Source organism: Mustela nivalis (genome assembly GCF_964662115.1).
Source record: "Mustela nivalis genome assembly, chromosome: 6".
Lineage (NCBI taxonomy): Eukaryota > Metazoa > Chordata > Mammalia > Carnivora > Mustelidae > Mustela > Mustela nivalis.
This window is the reverse complement of record NC_139025.1, coordinates 9,627,928-9,643,015: the sequence shown is the minus strand read 5'-3', so window position 1 is coordinate 9,643,015 and position 15,088 is coordinate 9,627,928. Positions and strand designations below refer to the sequence as shown.

The 15,088-nt window shown below is 54.0% G+C and overlaps 1 protein-coding gene across 1 annotated transcript; it reads left to right on the top strand.

Moving 5' to 3' along the window:
• Positions 1-322: 322 nt before the first annotated feature.
• Positions 323-3,193, top strand: TCL1B (TCL1 family AKT coactivator B; the record flags this gene model as incomplete). Its single annotated transcript, XM_082737587.1, has 3 exons — positions 323-484; positions 2,793-2,990; positions 3,143-3,193. The coding sequence occupies 3 exons, from the start codon at positions 323-325 to the stop codon at positions 3,191-3,193; spliced, it is 411 nt and encodes a 136-aa protein (XP_082593713.1).
• Positions 3,194-15,088: the final 11,895 nt, after the last annotated feature.

The following is a 15,088-nucleotide window of genomic DNA, read 5'->3' as shown; positions in this document are numbered from 1 at the left end:
GGAGAGGGTGGGGGGTGGGTGACCTGGTACCCAGGGAGGCGCCTTCCCACCTCCTCTGTCCCGTCCCAGCCGTCTGGAATTGGCCCAGCTCCTCTAGCCCCCGCCCTTCGGCTCTGCCTCTGCCTGGCCCCTGCGGTGCGCTGCCTTCCCCACCCCTGGGTGGGCCCTTGCTGTGGCCCAGGCCCTGGTCCCCAATGTGGCCCCGCCCGCTGGCCCCGCCCGCTGGCCCCGCCCCGCGCGGGAGCAGCCCCACTTAAGGAGGCTTAGCACCTGGGAGGGCTCACTTGTACCTCTAGGTCTCCCGGTGGTTTGCGGTGTTGCCATGGCTTCTCGGGCTTCTCCGTGGCTTGGGGTGCCCCCGCACCGTCTGTGGGCCGTGAGGCCTGGCATCTACGAGGACGAGAAGGGGAGGACCTGGGTAACCGTGGTCGTGCGGCTCAGTCCCTCCCAGAGAGCTCGGGGCAGGGGGTCCCCGGGCAGCACAGTGAGTTGCCAGGCACAGGGGTGCGGGGTGGGTGGGAGGTGGGAGGCCTGCGCAAGGACCTCAGCCCAGGCGGACCTGGCTCATTCAGCAATAAGGGAGCCTGGGGTAGAGGTAAGAGGAGACCATTCTCACTTGTCCTGAAAAACAACTCATGCAGGGTCCAAGCACAGCTGTCTGTGCATGAGGCAGACCCTGGAAACCCCAGTGGCATGAGCTTATGAGCAGCAGAGGATGCAGCCCTCATCGGGAGGCTGAAGGGGCGCCATAGGTCAGGGCCCAGTACTGTTCCCAGTGCATGCTGGGTAAGCTTCACGGATCCGGCCGCTCCTCACCTGGGCCCTGCAGCATGAGTAGGAGTTTTCCAGGCCCCGGGCAGGACGCATTGCAAGCTAGAGGAGGCAGCAGGTGAGCCGAGAGGGGTAAAAGAAATCTCAGCTTCGGGTTCCTTATCAGCAAAACAGGAATAATATACCTTCGTGACAGGTGAGTCACAGACCACAGCTGAAAAGCCTTGGGGGCATCTGACAGACCCCACCTTCCAGAATCCCACCTGGGAAACAGATCCCAGATCCGGAAGCTAGGGTAGAGTAACACCCTTTGCGGCTCAAAAGCTCCCTAGGTGTTAACGGTAATCATTGAGGTTGGAAACAGTGCCCCCAGGTGAGGGGTTTAGAGCCATCGGAGAGGGGTACAATAAATACCTCTGTGTGATATGGTAAAAGCTTGTCAAGTTCTTGAAAATGCCATTTAGTTCATTATAATTGATTGCTGACATTAAATAATACAGAACACTTCTAGCACTCTTCATGGAGGTTATTTTTGGTAGAGAACCCTGTAAAGTCTTTTCCACACCTGCCCCAAATAAAGCATGCAAAAAAAATTCTGGACAAAATATTTTGGTAGTTTGTTTTGTTTTAGAAGCATAAAAAGTAGTTTGTTGTTTTTTTTTTTTAATCCACTTTTCCCAATAGGAAAAGTGGATTCAAATCAGGTAGCAGTGGATGCAGGGGGGTACCTGGAGAATGAGCGTTTCCCCTTATTTAGAGTACTTACTTCTTAGTAGTAGACCTGGATTTTCACATATAATCTTGGGATGGGAAGCAGCTTTCTTTCTTTTTTCTTTTTTTTTTTTTTTTAAGATTTTATTTATTTATTTGACAGAGATTACAAGTAGTCAGAGAGAGGAAGCGAAGCAGGCTCCCCGCTGAGCATAGAGCCCGATGTGGGGCTTGATCCCAGGACCCTGAGATCATGACCTGAGTGGAAGGCAGAGGCTTTAACCCACTGAGCCACCCAGGCACCCCAGGAAGCAGCTTTCTGAGCCTAAGTGAACCCGAGGTGGTTTCTGTAAACTTTCTGTGAAGGGTCCGATAGTAAATATTTTCCATGTTGCAGGCCTGAAGGACCCTATGGTGACTACTGGACTGTGCCCTTGGGCACAACCAGCCAAAGACAGCATGTAAAGGAATGAGCATCTGTTTATCTGCAATAAAGCTTTATTGACAAAAAGAGCTCACAGGCGAACTTGGGCCTACACTTTGCCGACACCCTATCTAGAGTCACAATCCAAACGGAAGCAGATTTTGCCATGTAGTTAAAGTCATTTCCTCTGCAAAAAGAGCCGGTAGCAAAGTTAAGGCAGCAAGCTGAGAAAAATTATTTGCCCTCTGTACGATTGATAAAAGGACTAGTATGCTCATCACAAAGACAGATACTCAGATAAAGCCGCTGTAAAGAAATTTCCATTTTGTTTTGCATAACCAAGGCAACTTTGGTTATAGTTGGTGGAGGTTTTCCCTCCACTCACTCTTACACCTTTATGTGTTGGTCAAACTTCATTTTTTGTGTTTATAATAAGTATGTGAAAGTCAGGATCAAAATTACAACATATTTTGGGGGGAAGCCCATCACTCCTCGGTCCTAAGGTGTACGGACACCTTACTTTAAAAAAAAAAGAGGTTAAAAATTCTCTAGAAATGGCCGAGACAGAGGCCCAAGGCATAATCAGTGCAGACCCAAGGTTGCTGACCGGTGGGAGAAGTGGCTAACTTTTCAGGGGTACAGTGGGGTAAGGCAGGGTGCAGGTCGGTGGGAGGACCGTACTTGGGAGGGAGCCAAGAGAGAATCCATCATCCCAGGTCTAGACCAAACCCCCAAGAGATGGTACCACGGGTTTAGGTCTGGGATTCTGAAAACATTTGCATCAGAAGGGGCAGCTCACGAGCTGGGCCAGGCATCCGGGACTGATGTGTGCCCAGCTGTCGCGAGCCCTGTCCCTGATGCGACACCTCCTCTCCCGTCCCTTCAGCATGAACCCAGCATCACAGTGCACCTGTGGCTGATGCCAGTGCACCCCCAGAAGCCCATGTCCCCCAGCCAGCTGACCCTCTCCCAGCTGCCCCTCACGTGGCAGCTCTACCCTGGAAGAAGGTACAGAGCAATGGACTCCAGGCTCTGGGAAGTGGTGGACCATGGCCAGGCAAGTGTGTGGTGGCCCCAGGAGAGGGTGAGCAGGAGCAGGTGCTGGCTGCATGCCTGCAAAGTGGGCGCAGGGAGGGAGGGGCCGGGCTGCTGATCCACAAACCCGGGTTCCCCTCTGCTTCAGGTGGCTGGACAAGCATTCCCTGGGGGGCTCTGACCGCTGCCCCTCTCCTGCAGATTGCCTCCACGGAGCAGCTGATCCTGGCACAGCTGCCCCCCAGGGAGTGACTGACGGTGGAGAGCCACTCTGGGCTGATGCTCATGGGCTGGTACGGACAGGGTGCGTGTCCCGCAGTGCGCAGAGCCGACAAAAGCAAGGAGGCTTCTTCTCTTTACTGGGAGATGGTGCTGGTTTCCTTTCCCTCCTGCTGCTTCCCTGAGCTCATCTCACAAAGCCCACCCCGGCCCCCCCGGTCTCTCATTGTCACTGTGAACCAGCCCCCCCACCTTCACAAAGCACGAGATCTCACCAGTTAATAGTCATCATTTAAGTTTTGCAAGAATGCTGTAAGGTGCACGTATTAATGTCCCACTTTACAGATGAGAAAGCTGAGGCTCTGTGGGTTGGAAGGATTGCTCCAAGGCCTGGAGCCCGGAAACAGTGGTGCTCAAGCTCAGGTCCAGTGAGCGTGGCCCTCTACCTAGACCTGACCATGGCACTGGGGTACCGTGAGTCTCATCACTGGCAGTGGCCTTCAAGGACCCTGCCTCCACCCGCAGACACCTTCTCTGTGAGACTGACTGGGACAGGACCCCATGCACTGGAGGGACTGGAGCTGGGTCCTCGCCCTCCCAGTCTGGTCCTGCTTGGACTGGGGGCCCCATTCCTCCATGATGCTCTGCCTCCTTCTGTCTTCTCCCAGGTCTCCCTGGCCCCACGGATCCTCCAGGAGGATCTCTTCATACCTGCTCTTCTGTTTGCACCTAGCGCGGCCTCCCTGGAGGGAGAGCGGCAGCAGCGCTTTTGCCGACTTTGGTTTTCTTGTTTCCCTCAGTCGTCCCACTCTGCTCAGCTCTGCACTCAGCGTGACCCGCCTGGATGGGCCAATCTGAGTGCTGGGCCCTGCTCCCCTACTGGCTGCGAGCCATGGTTTCTCCTTCCCTTTGGTGCCCCCGATGCCATTTTCCAGGTGCCTCTCTGCAGGTCCCTCTGAGGCCCCCAGACTGGGCTCCAGCCAGACCCACGGCCTCCAGTGCCGCCCGTGATTGGAACTTGCCCTCAACTTGCTCCCTTCAGGTGGGGAGCATCTCAGTTTAAGAGACGGCCTCAGAGGGAGCTGGGTCTGGACTTGGGGCTTGGGTTCTGCGGACCTGCTGAGCCGGAGGAGGTGGAATCCCAGGCGGCCCACCTGTACCAGGAGCACGTGGATGGACGGACTTGGCCAGTGGTTCTCCAGCGTCTTCTGTCCTTATGCTGGTGGATGTGATGCTGGTCCTTGAGGGCTCCTCCCACGGCTGGTTAATTAAACTTGATTGCTTGGGGTCCACCTTGGTGCTGAATCAGAGCTTGTCTTCACCTGGTTTCTAGTGCAGAAAAGCAGGGGCACTTAAGGTTGAGGTGAATTTTAATTTCCCGTTAAGCGTTTCCTGTGCTGGGAGGAAGTTGTGATTGGCCCATTTCAGGCACATGATGTCAGGGGACAAGCGGGAGGTGAGCCTCCCCTGGGGGTTCTGTGTGAAGCTCTGAGAAGGCAGGAGAACCCTGGCTCTCAGAAACGGATGACACCCCTGCCCGTGTGTCTTTGCGGGATGGTGAAGGGAACTGTCTGAGTGGAGCATGAGGTGAAGTCCGAGGCGCTGGCCAAGGCCACGAGGGAAGATGAGGGCACTCCCTCCCTTACACCAGTGATAAGAAGCCATCACCGGAGAATCGAAGTCCTGACCTTAAAAATGAATCCTGAAAGCACAGGAAAATATAGTCATGATCTTGGGGTCCAATAAACCTTAAAGGAGACACAGAAAGCCAAAGACCACGTAAACGGTTGTTCAAGTTACACGTTTTCTATAGGACAGCATCCTAGAAGGCAAAGGTGGAGGACATTGGGACTGGATACTAAGCCCCTAGGGTGCAGAATGCAAGAAAACTTCTAGAAATCTCTAAGAGAATGAGGCACATGCCAGGAACTAGCAACTTACAGGAGACGCCCAGGTGTTGGAGGGGAGAAGTCCAGACTTCAGACCTCAGAAATCTATGTCCTCGGTGTTGGTAGAGGTAGAGGCTTGACTGGGATCGCGTGGTGGGCGTGTCCATTGTCACAGCCACTTTGCAGGCTTGGAGGGTGGTTCCTGAAACAGCACACGGGGCCGTGATCCAAAGAGCTTCCCCACAGCACGGGGGCCACGCTCAGCACTGCGGGCATCGGGGACTGGGTAACTCCCTACGGCGGGGAGCTGCCCTGCACATTGTAGTGTGCTCGTCGGCACCCCTTGTCCCTGCCCTCTTCATGCCACCGCCTCCCCTCTGCCCCTTTGAAGTTTTGACAAGTGTCTTCGGGAGTTGCCAAATGTCATTTGCACGGGGACGCAAGAGGTCAGGGGAGGGAGCATCATGGTCACAGCTGGGGTCCACCGTGGAGGATGGTTGAGGAAAAGGAGACCCCACGAGCTGCGGTTGGGCTGAGCCCCTTCCAGTTAAAGGCTTCTGTGCTCTGAGAAATAGGCTCTTTAGAAAACCATCCTGCCCTCAGCAAGCCTTCCCTTTCGCCTGGCCTGAGACGGGGCCCTGGGGGGGGGGTGCCAGGCTGCCCACATGGTGGGCACAAATCAGGCATGACCGCATGATGACTCACAGGGCAAGAGTGAGGAAGCTGCCCTTTTAGCCCCGGGGGAGGTCTGTGGAGCCAGGGATGGCAGGGAAAGGAGGCATGTCAGGGTGGGGGGCTCTGCGGACCCCAGAGCGGGTGTGATCCATGGCAGGGGACTCTGCTCCCGTTCACCTCCTTGCCCAGCAGCCATGAAACCAGTGTCATGACCAAGAAATATACACACCTCTCAGGTGCCAGGCAGGCTGGCTTTGGGGTGCCAGCTTCTTAGCGATGTCTGGGAATGCCAGCTGTCCAGCCCCTGGACAGGCCCCCAGGATGGGGGAAGGAAGACACTAGTCTGGGCTTGGGTGCAGCCTCTCCCCTGAGAAATGGCCTTTGATCCCAGCCCCCTGCAGGAAGTCTCTGCAGCTTGCATCCCAGGGCCTATACTTGTCTGATGGCACGGGGGAGGGTCCCTGGGCTTAGGCTGGTCCCTGGGGATGCACCCTGGGGGTCTGCTGCCTTCTAGGCACTGCCTCGGGTCTGCACACCAGCATGGCCTGCACTGCCGAAGTCTGTGGTGTCACCATGCATGTGCTGTGCCCGTGATGGCTCCCCCTGGGCCACAGTGGGCTTCTAGACATGGGTCACGCATCCCTGGAGGTCTGCATCCTGGGTGAGCCCTGCTCTGTCTCTCTCCGGGCCGAGTCACCCACTGGATGTCTTCTTCCAAGGGAGCCGTTTGAAACTTTAGGTGCCAGGTCTCTGCCTGAGACAGATTGCTCATCTGTGTATTTGTTCTTCCTCAATATAGGAGCTTCCTGCGGGCACATGGCCAGGTTCTGCAAACATTGACAGAACCTCAACTTTGTGCCAGGCCCAAAGCCGAGCATCAGGGAAAGAGAAGTGAGTAGGAATCGCTCCCTACTTTCACCGGGTTCAGTCTGACTGCAGAGGCAGGGACTGTGGCCTCAGGGCTGAATGTAGCTGAAGGAGGGGCTGGTGGTCCTGCAGTGGGGTGATCCAGGGAGGCTTCCTGGAGGAAGAAACAGGGTAGCAGAATCCTCACCTTTACACAATGCTCCGCCATCTTCACAGCACCTTACCCCACAGATTGTAAGTGAAATACACAGTGTGAGGTAAAACTTTGACCCCGCCAGCAAGCAAGGAGATGGGCAGAGACTGCTGTCTCTGTCACTCTGGGTGAGGAAGCCAGACCCCAACCATGTGCGCTGGTCTGTAGTCAGAAGTGGTAGCTCTGGGGGCTGGAGCCCATGTCCCCAGGGTCCCTGTCCCTGCTCCCCTCCTCTGCATGGTCAGGCGGAGGCTGTGGGGGTGGGAGAGATGAACGGATGTGAGAGTGGCTGGGGAGAGAGAACAGACAGAGCTTGGTAATGAGCACACATCAGCAGGTGCAAGAGAGAGGGCGCCTCTCAGAGTCTTGGTGTGGCCAGCCGTTCCTGAGCGGGGAGCATGCAGGGAGGCCGAGATCTAGGGTCAATGAAGTGATCAGTTTGATGTTGACTGTTGAGTTCCGGGTGCAAGTGAACATCCAAGCAGTTGTCGTCCAGGTCCAGAGAAAGATTGGGCTGAATTCACAGATTGAGGAGTCAGCAGAGCAGTGGTCACTGCAGCCAGAGGAGAAGAGAGAATGATCTGGGGCTTCTGTACCTCTGCACAGGGCCACACTGTAAATACTGGCTCTGCAGGCTATGTGGTTTTTGTAGGAACTGTGCTGTTGGAGCCTGGAAGAAAAGCAGCCACTCATAGCACAACATGAAGGGCGTGGTCGTGTCCCAGTGAGACTGCTTAAAAGGGTCCGCAATCCAGACCTGGCTCAACGAACACGGCTTCCTGACCCTAGATCCAGAGAACAGGTACCGAGCAGAAAGAAAAATGGCAGATCTTAAGCATGAGAGCAAATCAGCAAAGGAACTAAGTCAAAAAGACCGAGTTGGAAAAAACCCAAGATGGAAGATGGCTAGTTGAAAGAGAGAAAGAACTCTGATGTAAGTGGATTATGAGCAGGAGTTAAAAAAAAAAAAAAAAAAGAAAAAAGAAAAAAAAAAGATACAGTCTTTCCCGTAACGATGGCAAATGACTGAGAAAACAAGAAGCCACTTGTGGCAAGTCGGGCTGATCTCTGCACAAGCCCAGGGGCACCATCCGGACAGCTACGACCGACTGGTACCCCCAGAGTGGGACATGATGGTGGCCATGTGCCCCTCTGATGCTCCATAACCACACGGAACACAAAAATAGGAGGCAAAGTGCTCACACCAGAGCATCGCGGACAGCTGAACCACGAGCGAGTACTTCTCCCTGAAATCCAGTGAGGAACCTAGAGTCTCCGCCATCAGAGCCCACCGAGTCAGACAACAGAGAGAGAGGAACCTCGGCTGGGGAGCCTTGGGGAGAACTGGGAGAAAAGCCACTCCAGATGCCAGAATCACTTCAGAAGCCCTTGCTGACCCAGTCAAGGTCATGGACGGTGGGCTTGGTGAAACAGAGGCGACTCTTGAAGGACAAAGTGCAAGTTTACAAAGGATTGAAAGGAAAGTGGCAGGAGCGGAAGCAGCTCCAAGGAGGTCCAACACTCGTGGAAATGGCTTCCTTCAATACGACTGAAACGGTGAAAGCTTAGGGCGCCTGGCGGGCTCAGTCAGAGGAGCACGTGACTCCTGATCTTGGTGTTGTGAGTTCGAGCCCCACATTGGGTGCAGAGATTACCTGAGCACTGAAGAGCTGCCTGAAATAAATGCGGCCTCTGCTTGGACAGCTGGTTTGCAGGAAAAGGGGAAGAACAGGCAGGTTGAGACCCGGCCTGGTAAAACCGTAGGGTGCCAGGACAAAGGATAAAGGAACCCTCCAGGGAGCCTCCGGGCCTCCTGTGCCTCACACCCCCAAGTCAGGTCATTCCGAGGGAGATAAGACCAGCCTGACCTCTAACTTTGCCACAGAAGTCAGCGCCGTGCAAGGAGGCAGGGGAGCAGTGAGCGCATAAAGGCCCCAGGGAAAGAGAGTGGGACACGGGAGTTTGATATAGGGAAGGGCTGTGGAAGGAAGGAATATAAAGACCAGACATGTGACACCAAAGGGTACATAGCCCCTGCAAGTCCTTCTTGAAGATGACTGCTAGTAAACCCTGAACAGAAGAGTCATGTCAAGCACAGACAGAGGGGCTGGTGGGGCTGGTGGCGTGAATGAGCTTCTGGACGCTGGAACGCTCCAGCTCCAGGCTGTGGGCCCCCAGGCACGTTTGCTTTGTCAAGTTCACCAAGCTGTCCACTTAGGATCTTACCTTCTTGTATGTTTTATTAAAAAAAAAAAAAAGTCTAGTGGAGAGTATTGAATTTACTTAGGAATTCAGCCATTATCTTAGGAATCCTGCTTATAGCACAGAATATTAGTTACCAAAGTATGATGAGATAAAAAAGAGTAACAGTGTTTGTTTGCAAACAGTGGGAAGAAGAAGAAGACATGGTGGAGTAAGTACACAGGGGTCTTCATGGAGAGGGTTTCAGAAAACACTGCCGAAAGGCCAAGGAACAGAGAGAGGCACAGATTACATAGAGGGGAAAGTACCCGCCGGGAGAAATAAGACTCAAAACCGACCACGATCAGTGGTGGAAGGCAAGGGCAGGGCAGTGGGAGGAAGCCCAAGGGCACCCCCTCATCTTTCCTGGGGGAAGAGGTTGTTGCAAAACAGAGCTACCTACCGACTACCTGAACCTCTAGACGTACCCTAGGGACGTTCCAAATTATCATAAGGAAAACATGTGCGGCCTAAAGGAAAGCAAATGGTTTACAGTTAACACAAAACTAGTCTTCTGAATGCAGGCATGAGTCAGACAAAGAAAAAAAAAAGAAAGATCACATTAGAAATACCTATATAAAGCAGACTTCAAAATTCTACTGGAGGACAGTAGAACAGTCGGAAGTACGTGAAAAGGCATGTGCGTTTTAGAAGAGTCCAGTGAACTGGGCAACTGACCTCCTTGCTTCAGTTTCCTCATCCGTAAGGTGGAAATAACAAGAGCAGGACACCTCATGGGCTGCTGCTCAGATTAGCTGAGTCAGGAAGGGCCCAGCAGCACACGGGGCCACGTAAATGTTGGTGAGTTAAATAAATGGGAAGACCCAGTATTGCAAACCTGCAGTATCTACCTCCACCTAACTTAAACAAATGTAATGTAGTCTTGATTAAAAACACTTAAAGGAAGAATTTTATACCCGCTCAATTTGGTTCTGAAGTCCCCATGAAAAACGGAACATGTCAGAGGCGCTGGGGACGCCTGGGAGGGAAGGGCGGTCCGGGGCTCTCCCAAGCCGCTGCAGGAATAACCCGGCGCGGGGGTCTAGGAGTCAGAGCCGCAGAACGGACCAGGCTTCGGGAAGGGAGGAAGACGCCCCAGCGAGTTGAGTACGGGATGAGGCTGGCATTTCTAAGTACCGGCAAAGCCAACCATAGCCAACTAGCTAGCCGTTTAGAAAAGAAAGTTTCGGTTCGGTTGCTACCTCATTTTCTCATATGAAAATAAATTTCAGGTGGATTAATTAAGCAATAAATGCAATGACATCAAAAATGAAAAATTGCTGCACAGCAGGAAAAAACCCCCAAAAACCTAAACCCCAAACTAATTCAGCTAGAGCAAAAAGACAAATGTGTAGGGAACATGGGGCCAAGGACTTGTTTTCCGCACATAGAAGGATTCTTCCTAACTGTTTCCTCTTCGCTGATGGCCTCACCAGCTGAGGTGCCAAGCCCCAAACACTCCTTTGCAAACCCACGACTCCTTGCCCCCTTCTGAATTATTTGCCAGGTAAAATGCCCAGGTGAGTCAATCCTGATTTGCCACACGCTTTTCTAAACCCAGCGGATAAGTACTGGTGGACAAAGTAATATTCTCGCAAGCAGGCTAAGTGTTCGTTTTCTGTTCCCGGCTGCCATCCTTGAAAGGTCTCAGGTCTGCTCGGCCATTCTGAGAAGCTTCTCGGGTCCATCTGTCTTCACTGCGTCTGAGATGGGCTGTTTCATTTCCATCTCTTCTTAGACTTAGGACTTCTTCCTCCCTTACCTCTCGGCTCATGTCTTGCCTCACACTTCCTGGGAAGACAGAGGACTCCGATGGGGAATTCAACCTTCCTGCCCATTAAAATCCTGCACTCATCTTCCCAAGTGTCCCCTTGAGCCCAGAAAGTGGTCGTCCCGGTGTTACGCGGTAACGCACAGAACACCGGTGACGTTCCAGTAGCCCCCTGTGCCAGGCGCTGTCCTCAGCCTCAGTGGGGTCCACACTCTTTCCACCCCATAGAGTCCCCAGAGTCTGGGATCCCCATGCTCTCTGAATTAATTTGCTGGGGCTGCCGTCACAAAGACCCATAAACCTGGGTGGCTTAAATGGCTGAAATTTATTTCGTCACAGTTCTGGAGGCTGGAAGTCTGAGATCGAGGTGTTGGCAGAGTTGGTTGCCTCTGAGGCCTCGCTCCTTGGCTTGTGGATGGCCATCTTCCCTGTGTCCTCACGTGGTCTTCCTTCAGTGCGTGTCTGTGGCCTGATCTCCTGTTCTAGGGCACCGGTCACATTAGATTAGGGCTATCCTAATGGCCTTGTGGTTTTTTTTTTTTTTTAAGATTTTGTTTATTTACTTGACACAGATAGAGCGATCACAAGTAGGCAGGAAGGCAGGCAGAGAGAGAGAGGGGGAAGCAGGCTGAGCAGAGAGCCTGATGTGGGACTCGATCCCAGGACCCTGAGATCATGACCTGAGCCAAAGGCAGAGACTAGACTTTAACCCACTGAGCCACCCAGACACCCCCAAATGGCCTTATTTTTAATCTTATTTACCTCTTTAAAGACCCTCCTCTCCAAATACAGTCACATTCTAAGGTCCTGGGGGGTGAGTAGCACAACATAGGAGTTGGGTGGGGACACAGTGCAGCCCATAACAGTCTCCCTGGCGACTGCCCCCGATGTCTCCTCTCTCGGCTCTACTGTGACTCCAGTTCCTCCTCCATCTTAGTGATAATCTCCTCCCGTCCAGGGCTGAGAAGGCAGAAGTTCTCACACTCTCACCTACGCCCACCACATCTCCAGTCTCGCCCACCCCTGCAACATCTTCCCTTTCGTCCCTTCTGTCACAATGGCATGGCAAGGTGCCCGCCCATTGAAGGCCATTCCCTCTCTTCTTGCTTCTTCTGACACTCCAGGGCCACCTCATCCCCATGGACACAAAACCTCCAGTAGCTGCAGTCTTAAAAATGCTCCACAGACACGCCACCCCACCCCCCCCCCGTGCCAGCTTCCTTGGCTTGCCTTTGCCACCCGGTTCCTGTGAGAGGTGTCTGCGCCTACCTCCTGCCCCTGCTTTTCTCTTCCACACGCTCCTGGGGCTTTCATCCCCACCACGCTGAAGTTGTTCTTGTCATGGTGACCCATGGCCTCCCTGGGGACAAAGCCAGGGAGGAGCCACTCTCTTTCCACTCCTTATTCCACGTCTCCACACATCTGGTCTAATCGATCATCCCCTGGTCCTTGCCGCTTGGCTTCCCTGACATCACACACTCCTGAGTTTCCTCTCATAGTACCACCCCTTCCCCTCAGTGGCCTTGGCTGCTTCTCTCGTGCTCTCGAAATCCTGGAGGCGCCCAGGGCTGTGTCTTGGGCAGGTTTCGTCCCTCCCCTGATGTCTCTCTAAGGCGACTCATCCAGTTGGGTAATGGTTCCCCAATTCCCGTCTCTGCTCCAGACCTTGCCTTTGGGCTGCAGGCTCCTTATACGATTGCTTCATTGGGGCGAACAGTCAGGAAAACAGAGCCCACACCGGCTAGTGCCACAGAGGAACATGACACGAGGAATCAGTCCAGTGGTGCTGGGAGGACTGAAGACAGGTAGCTCGGAGAAGAACAACTTCCTTGACCTGGACGGACAAAATAAGGCATTGATGTTGGCAAAACTCAGGGACCAGGACTGACTGACAGGAGTTAGACTTATGGAAAAAAAAAAAATCAGTACCTCCAGTATCTAGGAGATCCATACAAACACAATGCACTTTTCTCTCAATTCCACCAGCCCGTGCCTGGGCTTCCATATCTTGGCACCTGAAAATATCATCTGGTAGGTTGCCGAAGGCAGAAACCCCAGTGTCCGCCTGACTTCGCCCCACACCACGCCAGCCCAGAGTGACCGCGAAGAAGCCTGGTCAGACGTGCACCTGGAGACCTTCTGAGCTCCTTGTCCCGTGGGCTCCACCTCCACTCGCTAGTTTTCACCGCCATCATCTCAGTGGGGTTGCGCAGTTGTCAACCAGACGCCCGGATTCCACTCTTGCTGAATCCGCCCCCTTTTCCACACAGTACGGTGCACTTTTTAAAAAAAAATTTAATTTAATTTTGTCAGTGTTCCAAGATTGTTTATGCACACACCCAGCGCCCCATGCAATCCGTGCCCTCCTTAATACCCACCACAAGGCTCACCCAACCTCCCCCTGCCAAACCCTCAGGTTGTTTCTCAGAGTCCACAGTCTCTCATGGTTTGTCTCCCCCTCCGATTTCCCCCAACCTTTAATGAAATCAATCAGGTCATTCTCCTGCTTAAAACTCTGCCAGGCTTTCCTTTGCTCCCAGGCTGAAATGCAAAGGCCTGGCTACCCACCCTTAGTATGTTCCTTAATCCCTCCCTGCTGCCCTGGCGGATCTCGGTGCTCCCGACCGAGGCGAGCAAACGGCCATGCCTAAGCTGGGAGGAGCTACTTTAAATGGGGAGCACAGAGCACGGTGACGGCCTAAAAAAGCGCAGTGGGATATAAAACAGAACAGAGGAGAATGTTGGTATGGGAACCCCAACCTGTGATTCTGAATTCAGTGTTTTGCTAGGGACACCAAGAGTTGGTCCTAATGTTCTCTTAAAGGCTCCTTGAACTTGGATGTGGCAATGGCCTATGGTCGATGGGGCAGAGACGCGGGCACTTCCTGGTTATGGTATAGAGGAAGCAGTCAAGAGGCTCAGGGGCGGGGAAGGGAATGCTAGACTGGATTTATTAGGAGAGACCAGAGGAGCCTGCCCCCACCCACCAAGCCATGTTCTCTGGAGGGCCTAAAGGCCTCCCTTCCCTAAGGCACAAATACCACGCTGATGAGGGGCGCCCATGCCTTCGAAAGCTCGGCGTGGGCCGTCCCGCTAGGCCAGGGCCGAGAGATGCTGCCGTGGGAGCGTCTGTGGGCAGGACGGATTCCGCAATGGCAGAGGCCTGCTGACGGAACCGAACCCGCGGAGCCAGACGGGCGCGGTGACCACAGGAGGAAACCGGGGACTTGCTGGAAAGGGATTTGTGGCTGTGGCTAATAGACCAAATAGACCAGGATGCTTCTAGAAGTGAGGTCAATAAGCGGATGACTAGAGTCATTAGGCCCCAGGATGAGGAGGAAGGGGAGGAGGAGGACAGGGATCAAGAAAAGGAAAGGAGGACGGAGGAGGAGAAAGAAGGAGGAAGAAAACCCACCACAGAGCTGAAGTCTCACCTCCGTCCGCACAAACGGAAACCATGGCCCCTCAGCCAGGGTCCAGACTGTTCGCAGACCCCGAGCCCATGGGTTAGAGATGAGGCCAGGTCCCCTGAGGAAGAGCCCTGCCACGCCCCGCCAAGTACATCTTCTCCAGTCCCTCCGAAGGGACCTGCACCCACTTCCAAGAGAAACTCTGCCTCGGGGAAAGGGAAATGAATACGAGGCTTCCGGAGGACTGCTGGACCCCCGGTCCTCCCTGATACGGGTGGCAGGGGACGTGAGCCGCCGTCAGGGCTCTCGAGCTGGAGCAGGCACGTAGGGAAGTCAAGTGTCAATGCAGTCTCCGCCAAGTCTGTCTGGCTCTAACAGGAAAACGCATTCCCCCGCTGTGGCAGCCTCTGTGATTCCCTGAATGTGTCATTGGGAGATTCTCAGCAGCCTCCCACCGCAGAGAGGGGACAGAGGAAGCGGGCTCTCTCCAACTGAGTCCTACAAGGGCACTAATCCCAGCAGGAGGGCTCCACCCTCCTGTTCTCAGAAACGCCCGGAAGGCCCTACCTCCACATGGGCTCGTTGTTGCCCGGGGTTCGGGTTTTAACATAGGAACTTCGAGGGGTCACGAACATTCAGTCCATGGTGGCGTCAGATGATGGTGGACCTCTGACTTTGATCAGACGGCAGCCCAATCCCAGCTCCCACAGCGGATACTTTTGCTGGCACGAATCTGTTTCTCAGTCTTGGTACAGCCCCTTGGTCTGCTCAGTGCATCTCCTCCTCACCACCGGGAGGATGCAAAGGGCCTGCCTTGATCAGGAAGGCAAGCAGCACACACAGTCATTGTCTCGCCCCAGACAACCCTCCTGGTCCTTGAGC